Source organism: Papilio polytes, unplaced genomic scaffold (assembly GCF_000836215.1).
Source record: "Papilio polytes unplaced genomic scaffold, Ppol_1.0 DF820711.1, whole genome shotgun sequence".
Classification (NCBI taxonomy): Eukaryota; Metazoa; Arthropoda; class Insecta; order Lepidoptera; family Papilionidae; genus Papilio; species Papilio polytes.
Genome location: NW_013528493.1, coordinates 522,591 through 533,043, shown reverse-complemented (window position 1 = coordinate 533,043; position 10,453 = coordinate 522,591). Strand labels below are relative to the sequence as shown.

The window sequence follows — 10,453 nt, the reverse complement described above, 5'->3', positions numbered from 1 at the left end:
AAACTATGACGGACTACACTCCTCCATGAAATAGAAAACACGTTTTTTTACCATTCGAAAAGTATCAATGAATTTAAATTTTAGGAAATATGTAACATTAATGTAATAAAATGAAAGGATATCAACTTTATTTGTTGTAGTTAAATGAAAAAAGAGTACTAATATGTATGAGGATAGCAATAATATACGTATAATAGACAACAAGAGGTGATCATCACAAGAGTTTATCGTCTTACGGGACTTTACCATGAATACGTTCGTCGCGTGTACTAAGTGCACGTCGGATCAATTTTTTAATGTATTTCTATTAAGAGGTGTTTCGGAGTAATTTAAAGTATATGTCAAAGTGATATTATTTGTATTATTGTCGTGTTATTTTAGTAACAATTTTCAGTTTCTTCATGTGGTGAATAACAGATATGGATCAGTGTACACCAAAGATTTTTGAGGAGACAACTAAAAGTTTTTTTAACCTTCCGTCGTTTCAGATGTATAATAAATACCGCATTATGTAACATTTTCGAGTCCATTAGTTTTATTTAGATGTTATTGTTTACTAAAATTATATAAAATGAAGAAAAATTTTATTTTTAAGCGCCCGCTAATGAATTATTTCTCGACAATAAAAAGTGGCATTAGCATACTTGTTTTATTTCTTAATTCTTTTTACGTAATAGTTTAATTATTAATTTTTTGTTTAATTTTTTAAACATTTTGCCGACTCGGAATATCGCAGGTGTCTGCACAGAAAACAATTTTTGTTGTAGCGGGGCGTACGGGATGCGGGGGAGGGGATGTTCAATACGCAAGTCTGCGTTAGCCACCAAATATATTTAAACGTTCTACATAAGTACTTTATTTTATCGATGAGACTATATTTTAGCTTTTATGAAGCAGTGGTAAAGCATTGTGTTTGTTATCTACAGGTCCGGCTTTAATACCAGAAAATGACAATGTGTTTTTGTTTGTTGTGGAATCCCATACGACGTTTTTAACCGACATTCTTATGGCAACGAACAACATAATGACATCATTACAGGCTACATGGCCTGGACATCGGTTAAGAAATTCAAACAATATAATAAGAAATTAACTAATTCATTCTTTGCCAGCGTAATTAAAGCCTAGTCGTCCCCTCGGTCATGGACGAAACTTTAAACAATTACCAACACATTAAACTTTTATTTCATGTTTTCTTAAGCAATGTAAATAATAATAACCATTATTGACCTATAACGAAAATGTTTGTATTGAAAGCCGTTACATCTTTGATGAATTCACAGCCAGCTAAGTTAGTCACGGTCAGTCTTATTACCGCCGCACCATGTACATGTTAATTGTGTATCGAACAATGGTTAACAATAAAACAAAGATTTTGGCATCTATTGTAGTTGCAAATTTTACGCGCACCTGAAACGTCTCGCGTTAATAACACAAATGTATCGAATTGCAATATGCTTATTTGTCCTTATAATCGATTGCAGCGGAGGAAAGTTGGCTTGCAAAAATCCCAAAACAGCGCTTGAAATTGGCAAATGGTCACACAACTTGAAACATCTGGACTCTGCTGTTATAGAAAACGGACCAGTTTCTGTACACGAGGGACAAATGTACGTATACGAAAACTATTTTCCAAATTATCTTATCAAGTATGTGCATGTCGACAACGTCGCTATAAAATCTTGCGGAGCCAATGCGCAAGTGAAGAAAGGCGGCATTGATGCATCTACGGTACTAATTGTCATCCATGCCGATATAAACGAGGAAATTCGGTCAGTGATTGACATCTGGGGCACGGCGAATGGTGTACCGGCGAAGGGTGTCGCATCTTACCCCGAACGCTACAAAGGCATTAAGTCCATATATCTCTTTAGCGATCGACGAGCCGTCAACCACAACACAGGTTTTAGAAAAAGTAGATAATGAACAAGCGGAAAAATACATGTTTTCTTAATAGTTTAAGTTTATAAGTTAAATGTTTATTGTTATTGTCATTTTTATTCAAACTTTTAGTTAATAGATACAAATCTTTTTGTTTTGTTTGTGCTGTTAAGATTAAATGCCAATTTTGGATTTGTTTTATTTGTATGTAACATTGAAATAATTTTATGTAAATGAAAGTTAATTTTTGGATTGGATTTGCTACGAGCTGAAGCGATTTTTGATTGGAATTTAGACTCTATTTCTTACTGAGAGAGAAACAGAGATACTAAATTGTCACATGCAAATGTCAAATTTCCAAATGTCAGCTTCTTTTGTGCAGTGATGTACCTGTGACCGGTTTTTTAAATCGCAACTTTTATCTTTAAAAGGCGCTTAGATTGATGTTATAAATATTTTTGATAGCACGGCATTTTTTCTGTATTCGTCGAAAATTTAAAGACCTCTTATACATACCATATTAAGTGGAATAACGACTTGTTTGTATCTATCCGTGTCGATACATTGTCACGTACAATTTGTCATTATATTACTTGTTATATTATTATACCATTCCGACATCGGGCGTATAGTATTTGGTTCCGACCAATACCTGTTATTGATTCATTAAAATGTCTTTTCCCCTAGAATTTACTTATTTATTTAAACTTGCCTAATTTGTATTATTACGTTTTAAATAAGAATCATTACATTTTCCATGATAACTTATACAAAAACGATATTGTTTTATTTACGTTTTTTCCGGTAGTGGCGTATAAAAGCACATCACTATTAAAGCTAGAAACCCAAGAAATGTCATTTCAGTCTCTAATTAAAAACAGACCTCAGATAATTAAATTAAATTGCACAATTAGGGATTGAATTCATTCCGCGTTTTAATATAATACTTGAACCATTGCTATTACATCTTTTAATTGTTTCTCTATTATCATATTGGTTTATAACTTATGGTACAAGGAGGTTAAAAAATACAAAGGATAAGGATAATTGGATATCTTTATTTAAATGAAATTATACAAAACCTCAATTACGTCAGAGTTGAAACAGCTTAAACATAATGGTTGTGACAAAATTAACACTAATCTACATAATTAGATCTGCCAACTGTGGGAAACATCTCTTATACATTTTGAGGTTATAGTTATCAGGCAAATATTTTTTCAAAAGGTTTCAACGTTGAAGCCATAAACAGGTTAAATTTGACAATTTTTAAAGTCAGCAGAACTAATTACGCCACGAAAAAAAAATATGTTTTACTTGTTAAACACAAAGTTGACTAGATAAAATAATACAGTTTGTTTTTAATTTTTAATACGTATAAGGTTACACTATTTAAATCTACTGATGAAATTCAAACTTACGCTAAATGGTTATTACGTGGTATTAAAGATGAAAAATGTTTACTGAACAAAAAAAGAGTCGCAACACAACTTAAAGCTATAACTATTGTGCGTGTTCGATATTTAATAAAAGATTACAAACTTAAATGGAATTCAAAATAATTCCGGAAATACAAAATTATTGGGTTTTTATGAGAGTTCTGTAGACAATTTTATAAAATTATTAAAATTAATATCCATATTACAAATTATACAGAAGTTACGTATATGGTGTAAGAAACATCTTCAAAAACTGTTCATATTAAAGAACAATATACTAAATGTCATACGAATTGTGATTACTTAAGAATAACATATTTTTCCATACAAATGTTGATTTTATTATTCGAGAAACTAACACTAATAAAAAGGTAGCCTAAAAGAAAATTGTATCAAAGTTTTATAGGAGTAAGAGTAAAATCTAAAAATATACTTATAGTTTATAGTTAAATTTATCAAGTTAATACAAAATGATTACACTGTAGGTTTTTGAATTATTTTTGGAAAATAATTACTAATACGATACTTTGAGCTTTGAATATGTCATCATTTAAGGAAAAAACATCTAAAATTATCTGGATATCGCCTTAATTAGAGTTTATTTTTCGTGCAATCATTGCAAGTTATTGTATGAAATTTTCATCAATTTATCTTTTAGAAATTTTTAATTACCTTGTTTAGTAAAATCTATCATTATGAAATGGGATACATGTAGAAATAACGTAAGAATAGTTGACGAACAATAGTGTTTACGAAAATTAATAACTTCGTTATTTACCTATACGTCCGTACATGAGATATCAATAATGAAATATTACGCACGATCATTATATCGTATATGTATGTAAACACAGATCGTATAGGCGAAATGATAAAGTACATGCCACAGTAAGATTAATCTTAAATTCCGTGACATATTGATAAGAGAAAAGGATACTTATAACATATGAAGATGTAATATGTTATACATGCTACATACTAATTGTGAGATTATATGAATGAAGCAATATATGAGTATATGATTAAACTTGTAAGCGCTGAGTATACTGCTTAAAGTAAACATTTGGTTTTCACCACTAAATAATACTTGAAAAGACTAGTCATCGTTTATTCCACATCGTAGAATTTCAAGATGGCGCGTCCCTTGATTTCAGAGTTGCATAGTTTTCTAACAACTTCTTGAGCTTCCTCCGCTGGGAACACCGAGTGCGGCGGCGGCTCGATCTACAAACAATCCCATGCTTCTGTAATACCTTCAATTCTACTTTATGAAAGTGAAGTCAAGACGGTGGTATTGAACGTCCTAACAAATACTACTACATTTAAGAGGTCCACAGACTAAACTATCAGTCGATAAAGTCTGTAGTTTGCAGGGGCTCTTAAAGATAGAACTGTAGAAGAAATAAATATGACCATGATTAGAATTAATTTTTTGTTTAATGGAGATTTACTCGATACCATAGCAATATTAAATAGAACCATATAACGACAATCTCACATCAGTAGTTACGTGTCTTAAGCCTCATCTGGTTCTATTAATTTCATTGCCTCTTCAATTTTCCTTCTCTGTCCTACAATAAGGCGAAAACGCAACATCGAGGTGAATGATCGATGTTGACCCATCCAATAAAAATTACAATCTGTCTCGCAGTGCAAAGCAATGCGCCATCAGCGATGCAAAATCATTGCGGCCGCAATATCAATTGTAGCCTCGACGACACCGATTGTCCAATTTATTCTTCAATCATGCCTCTTCACTCAATATACCTAATTTTCAATAGCCAGATACTATCTGTACTGCATGTAATATTTTTTATATTTACTTAACAACCAATGAACACATGTATGGATAAAAAAAAAAACAAAGTAATCCGAACGCCAAATTCCTTAACTGCCAAAGAGTTATAATAAAGTTTCCTAAACTGCCAGCCTCACAACGATAGATGTTTGTTCGCTGCTTTAAAAATCCTCGTATTAAGGGTTGCGAAATTGCCTTTTCACTATTGCTTGTCTCAGGTAATATATGAATATATTCCAATTAAATAAGGCATTCATGATACTTGATTGAATTTTGTTGGGTTAAATCACTGATTTTCTACCGAAGTTTTAGAAATATCATTTATAATACATTAATAAATCTACACACTCTTCTTCAAATGATACGCTGATAAAAATTGTTAGCTCTTTTTTACTTAACAAATAATGATATAAGACCTATTTAAAATACGTCTCTGAATAATTTAAATACAGAAACCTATATTCTTGGTCCTGTAGAGAAATAACGTCGGAGTTCTAGAACATTAGAGCGCTGATGAAAAGTTCGAGCACAAAGTAAACTTATTTTAAAAAAATGTAATAATTATGAAAGACAGCAAACTATTTAGTTTGGAAACCTATCATAATTAAGAGCTCATTGACAAGCGTATCTTACCTATCTACGAAAATTTGATATAAGTAAATAAATAGAATACTTACATCGCCACGAGCGACCATAAATACTAATTCCCTCAGTTGACTAATGGATCCATTTGGCACCACGACAATGCGGACGTTCATCTCTTCGGCTTTCTTCGCGAATTTCGGCATCAATTTTTCGCCGACCTCCTCAGTCACGAGCACCATTCCTCCCTAGGTATCAACAGTTAGTGTTAATTAAAATGATCAAGGTGCAGAGTTCGGGAAATATAAATAACATAAAGATTATATATATTATATAACTTTAGGACTGGTCATCCATTGCAATTTATCATCCACCAGCAATAAGCTCACCAGACACCAATTAGCAAAAACATGCGGGTATTTTAAGGAAGGTTTTTTTTTCATGTAAATCTTAAAACCACATACAGGAGCGAGGCATTGCAGCGAGCGGTGCAGGGACCTCGAAGTGGTACCGAAGTTAAGCACGATGTCGACAGGACCGCCGCACGCGTCAAGAGTGCGCTCGATCAGCTGACGTTCGTACAGATCTTCGCTCCACTGCACAACCTTGATTCTTTACATTAAAACAAAAAAAACAAATCTTTAGTTATCCCCAAATAAGACAGAAATATATCTTCGGTTGAATTACCGAACTCATCTCAAGTTGCCAATATAAAAAACTTTAGACGCAAAATAATGTAGGTACACAACTATATTATCATTTTTTTAAATATCTATTATATTTTCAACACATAAATAGGACTTCACTCGAGTAGTTCGCAGCGACAATCGCAATCAAGCTATATCTATAAAAAACACGATTGAATGGCAAGTGTGGACGATATCAATATTTGTTTCATGTTATAAATATACGCGACAGTTATTATTAAATAATATGGTACAAAAACATTGCGTACTAAAAAAATCGTAAAATAATAAAAATCTTTAAGATATACTCACTGGTCACTTTCTCTAGCTATGGTATAACCACCATCTTTGATAGTCGCCACGGAAAGACGAATCCGTTTATGATATCTGCTCAAATTGATATAATGGCGAGCTAAGCGCAAAGCCCATAAAGCCAATCCTCCAGTGCCAACTATCAATAGCGTACCCATATCTTTTTTTACTGGGCCATCAAGCACAGATTTCAAGGAATCCATTACAGTTTGCACCGTGTTACATGCAAGCAATGCACCCGTCGGTAGCATGGCGGCCACACTCAAAGGGAGATCGCTCGGAACCAGCACAAGGCATTTGGTGTCAGGCACAACGATGTATTCGGCATATCCGTGTGGCACACCTTCGTACGGATATAACACTATGCGTGTTCCTCGAGCGATGTAAGTTTTAGGGTCAACACCTTCTCCAACTTCGTCCACCACACCCGCTACTTCATAGCCTGGAAATAGCGCCCCATCTCGAAAGCCTACGTTCGCGGGCGTCGAGGAATGAATACCTAAACTTTCCATTTCACCAGTGAGGCTGCTAACGGATGAAACAGAGGATGTACTACACACGGATGCAGAGCGGTTGCGGCTGACGCGATAGCATGCGCCGGCATAGGCCACTCTGATCCTGGCTCCATTCTTCGGTACATCTGGTACCGGGACATCGAAGCTGAACACACAATCCTTTTGTGTGGGTCCAGGCGACTCTATCGAAACTTGTTTGCACAGCTTACTCATGGTTGCTACACTCGAGACTGTAACAACATAAATCCTTTTTATAAACTTAACTAACTAACTTAATACTCTATACAGTCGCTATCTGCCAGTGTTTAAGTGCGGGCGCTCACCTTTGACTAAACTATCGCACAACTGTTGTGCAATTGTTGATTTTTTCGCAGCCAATACAACTGTTTAATTACACAACTTAAAATTGCGTAGTCTAACCAATCATGTATATAGGCTGATAGGAATCAAACCGCGACTAAACAGTATTGCGATAGTTTAGTCTCAGATAGTTAGTGCGCACTCATAACATCTTGGAGTTAGTCTAGTTAAGAGTGGTAAATGTTACATGACTACAGTATGACTGAGAAAGGAATAAATAACAGCTCATAGATTACAACCAAGACAAAGTTATATTTCTATGTTTCATCAGTGAATTTTCCTTCCTTTGTCCTTTGTTCCTTTTAAATTGCAAGTTCCTCACAAGATCTTTATATCTATTTCAATTTCATAGCATTTTCAATAAAATCATTACATATTTGTGGACTGACATTAGTTAAAGAGATAGTAATATTCTTAAAATACAATATCTAATGAAAATTATGTTTATCATGCATATCAGTTATCAACTGAAATTATACAAGGCCATTAAGATAATGAACTAATGTGTAAAGCAAAATAGAATAGATTACTTGCACTTTTACCATACAAGAACACAATTTTTTCTTTTTATTTTGCACTTGTGGGTTCTACACGGTAGGCAAAATAATAATAGTATATTTGTATTACATAAAACATGTGAAAACCTACATCAAAATGTTTTGATGCAAATAAAAATAATCAGAAATCATTTTTACTAGTGGAAGAGTTGGATTTTTTAATTATACAAATGATTGAAGGTAACAATATTTTTAAAGTATTCAAAATTTCATTATTTCATAAATATTGATTAAGAAATTTCTATCTTCTCAATACATCCTACTGTGCCACCTATTTATTTGTTATTTACCAAAAAATAATTTTGACTTACATCCCCCAAAATTACAATCTTTAAGACAAAGGATATTACCATTATGGACTAAAATTTCACAAACCTCATAACTGTAATAAATTGTGTATCTAGAAATTACAATTACACTAATGTACAATTTAGCATGGCAACTTATCATGATGGTACATACAAAGTACCAAACAAAAGAGTGGAATACCCTATAAAGTAAATGGCCGAGCGTTAATCTCAGTAAGTTAACCATAGTTCACTATCGTAATTGTTAAAAATATAACGATGCAAATTTTTGAAAATCTAGCAGATTGCAGTCATATTATTTTGTCAAATATCTAATGTTACAAACATAAAATAAATAAAAATTTACCTCTTTTCCGCTATACTGTAGGTCAAAAATATTATTAAGCTATGTATATCCTGCCAGTAAATACCTTTAATGAAGACACTTTATTACAATCTAAACTCTAAAAATAGCAAGAGGACAAGAAATACGTGATAACGTGTTAACACCACCGCATGTTATGACTATAGAAGCCAGCAAGTAAACAAGGACAATGGACGAATAACGACGCTGATCTTGCAAACGGCCACTGATAAAACAAAAGAATACTACTCAAATTATATAAACATTGTTTTGACCTTCCAAGTCTTGAAGGTCATATCTATAAGTATACAACGCGCTTTTCTGGGGAATGGTAGTACTGCATTATTGATAAACTAACAAATAAAACTCATTACATTTTTTTTAAACCAAAATTAATTACTACTTTATCGTAATTACATATCTCTTCTATGTGTCACAACATACAAATTTCTTAATTATTAACACCTAAATGCTCAGCTTTTTGTTATATACAAACCAGACATATAAAAAACCTTACCTGCCAAAGATGATTTTCTTTATTTTAGACTTTGATCTTCGCAAAATTTATAAATATTACGGTTTTATTTACAAGGACAGAAAAAACACAAATGTCGTATTCTTATTTACATTCCGTTCTACGACTGATAATGACAAGAAATTAATTTCAGGAAATATTTTAAATACATGAATTAGGCTGCATATAGATAAACAAGTAATTTTATGTGCTATTTCATATAAATCTTTGGTATATAAAACGATAATTAGTTCAAAACATGTTCAAAAAAATAATTGGACTTTTACTTACAGGAATAATATATTTCACCGAAGGTCTCGAATATCTTTTCGCAATGGGCGTTATAGCTAGTTAAAGATCGATATTTTAACAGGGAGATCAGATCAGATAGTTACAGTCCACTTTTCGGATTGAGTCACAATACTCTTTGTCACAATTAATAATCTTTTTTGGGAATTAAGATAAATGAAAATATGATTATAATAAATTTAGATATTTTATTTGCATATGAATTGTTATATTGTGTACTTAAAAAAACATAAAAAATTATAGTTAATTAACCCCTATAAACAGAGTTTCAGTCCACTCAAAACAGTTATGGTCCACCTCTGGTACAGTTACGGCCCCCCTTTTAATGACTACAATGGATGTTAAATATTTTTTATTTGTTATTTGTCTTGCATTTTTCTATACTTATATCATTAAGAGAAAAGATTTGTATTTTTGTGTGTATTTTATAGTAGAAGGGGTAAACGCGCAGCGGATCGCGTTATTCTACTTGATCGTACGCCCATGGACATCTGCAACTAATATTTGATTCACGTAAAAACTACTGGATAGTTTAAAAAAAAACCTTCTGCATTTGAAAGGTATTTTATCCGTTAGAAACATATGCTATTTTTTATATTTAATTTCACGCGGACAAAATCGCGGGCTAGTTCATAACGAAATTAATTTCTATGAAATCAGAAAGTAATCAAAATCATTTGAGTTACTATAATTTATTATAAACAATGTACTATTAGCATTTTAAGGGTTATTAATTTTACAGGTCTATTACAGGTATATAAATATCAACTATTCGGCGTCCTTGTCTAACTACGCTTTTTTTTAAAACTAAATTAATAAAGACAAAGTGAGATCACGTAGAAAAGTATG

General features: G+C 32.4%; 1 protein-coding gene across 3 annotated transcripts; it reads right to left on the bottom strand.

Moving 5' to 3' along the window:
• Nucleotides 1-2,919: 2,919 nt before the first annotated feature.
• LOC106110217 lies at nt 2,920-9,680 on the bottom strand. 3 transcript variants are annotated; one of them, XM_013291953.1, is made up of 5 exons: nt 9,587-9,680; nt 6,699-7,443; nt 6,165-6,312; nt 5,796-5,948; nt 2,920-4,544 (listed from the first exon to the last, which is right to left on the bottom strand). In XM_013291953.1, exons 2-5 carry the CDS (start codon nt 7,424-7,426, stop codon nt 4,428-4,430), a joined length of 1,146 nt encoding a protein of 381 aa, XP_013147407.1. In that variant the 5' UTR covers nt 7,427-7,443; nt 9,587-9,680; the 3' UTR covers nt 2,920-4,427. The 3 variants fall into 3 exon arrangements, with proteins under 3 accessions (XP_013147407.1, XP_013147406.1, XP_013147405.1); XM_013291952.1 differs by lacking the exon at nt 9,587-9,680 and adding an exon at nt 9,299-9,358; XM_013291951.1 differs by lacking the exon at nt 9,587-9,680 and adding an exon at nt 8,785-9,138.
• Between the last annotated feature and the right edge of the window lie 773 nt (nt 9,681-10,453).

Excerpts from the sequence above, each read along its gene's own strand:
- LOC106110217 (XM_013291953.1), bottom strand. The coding sequence starts at position 7,426 with ATGAGTAAGCTGTGCAAACAAGTTTCGATAGAGTCGCCTGGACCCACA. Across the intron at positions 6,313-6,698 it reads ATAGCTAGAGAAAGTGACCA|AATCAAGGTTGTGCAGTGGA; the intron begins GTGAGTATATCT and ends TTTAATGTAAAG. Across the intron at positions 4,545-5,795 it reads TTATGGTCGCTCGTGGCGAT|ATCGAGCCGCCGCCGCACTC; the intron begins GTAAGTATTCTA and ends GATTGTTTGTAG.